General features: G+C 44.0%; 1 protein-coding gene across 1 annotated transcript; it reads left to right on the top strand.

Moving 5' to 3' along the window:
* Positions 1–130: 130 nt before the first annotated feature.
* On the top strand, positions 131–1,335 carry LOC111665888 (cystathionine beta-synthase-like; the record flags this gene model as incomplete). Its single annotated transcript, XM_023421011.2, has 5 exons — positions 131–275; positions 378–462; positions 586–691; positions 1,073–1,150; positions 1,254–1,335. Coding segments are annotated over exons 1-5 (408 nt in total), but the record flags the coding sequence as incomplete, so codon positions are not given.
* Between the last annotated feature and the right edge of the window lie 5 nt (positions 1,336–1,340).

Genomic DNA, 1,340 nt, shown 5'->3' with positions numbered 1-1,340 from the left:
TGTATTTGACATGAGGTAAAGAGTTTTTAATTCAATTCAATTCAGTTTTCTCCTGTCAACCCAATATATCAGAAGAGACATGGACATATTTTCTGCTCATTCATTCATTCATTCATTCATTCATTCATTCATGCCGCCCTGTCTGTTTTCAGATAGTCGGTGTGGACCCTGAAGGCTCCATTCTGGTTGAATCAAAGGAGAAGAATGAAACAAAGGTTATGTATGAAGTGGAGGGCATTGGATATGACTTCATCCCCACAGTTTTGGACAGATGTGTGAGTGTATTTGTGCACATGTGCATTTGTACATGTAAGATTTAGCACGGATTGCATACAGAGCGATAATCACGTGTCTACCTCCCTTACACATCTATGCAGGTTGTTGACATGTGGTATAAATCAAACGATATGGAGACGTTCACCATGTCACGCAAGCTGATCAGAGAGGAGGGTCTTCTGTGTGGTAGGTTCATCCTGACCGGCTTAGTTAACTAGATAAGGATTTGTTGGTAGTGTACTGCGCAGTCGTGGAGGTTTGTAACACCCTCTTAATTATATGTTTGATATTTCGTATGTTTTGCTGTAGGCGGCAGCTCTGGTTCAGCCATGGCAGCAGCAGTGAAGATTGCTCAGCAGCTCGAGGAGGGACAGCGCTGTGTGGTCATTCTGGCCGACTCCATCCGCAACTACATGTAAGGGGGGGGGGGTCCCCTTATTAGACAGAACAGTGTAGAAGTGACAGGAAATGGGGGCAGAGAGAGTTGCAGGATGACAGGCAACAAATATCACCTAAAATCACATCAGGGATTCTATAGTTTCCTGTCACCATCTTAAACCCATTGGCAAACACGACATCCCACAGTCTTTAAACCTCTTACTCAGCTCAAAACTAAACACCACTTTGTCTTGATGTGAGAAGAAGATGGAATTACAACTAAATCCACAACCTTAAAGAAAATCTTGAATCTGACCAATTTAAGGTGCAAGCTGACTTTATCATGCCTGATTTGTTTCAGACTTCTGCTCTGTGTTGTTATCCGTTCAAACTGCTCTGCTCGTCGTTTTGCCTCCAGGTCCAAATTCCTGCGTGATGAGTGGATGTATGAGAGGGGGTTCCTCAGCCTGGAGGCTCCGATGGACCTCAAACCCTGGTAAAATAAATGAATAAAAATCAGCCACTTCTATAAAAGGAGAGCTAATCCAACACACAGATGAGTGTTGAATAACATATTTGTCTCACGCTCTCTCTTTAAGGTGGTGGAGCCTGACTGTCCAGAGTCTACACCTGTCTGCCCCCCTCACTGTCCTACCATGTGTGTCCTGCCAGAAAACCATTGAGAT

The sequence above is a fragment of the Seriola lalandi genome, unplaced genomic scaffold (assembly GCF_002814215.2).
Source record: "Seriola lalandi dorsalis isolate HSWRI2012SDOR001 ecotype SW California unplaced genomic scaffold, Sedor1 jcf7180002002514, whole genome shotgun sequence".
NCBI classification, from domain to species: Eukaryota; Metazoa; Chordata; class Actinopteri; order Carangiformes; family Carangidae; genus Seriola; species Seriola lalandi.
Note: the sequence above shows the minus strand (reverse complement) of the source record. Positions and strands in the feature narration are given on the sequence as shown.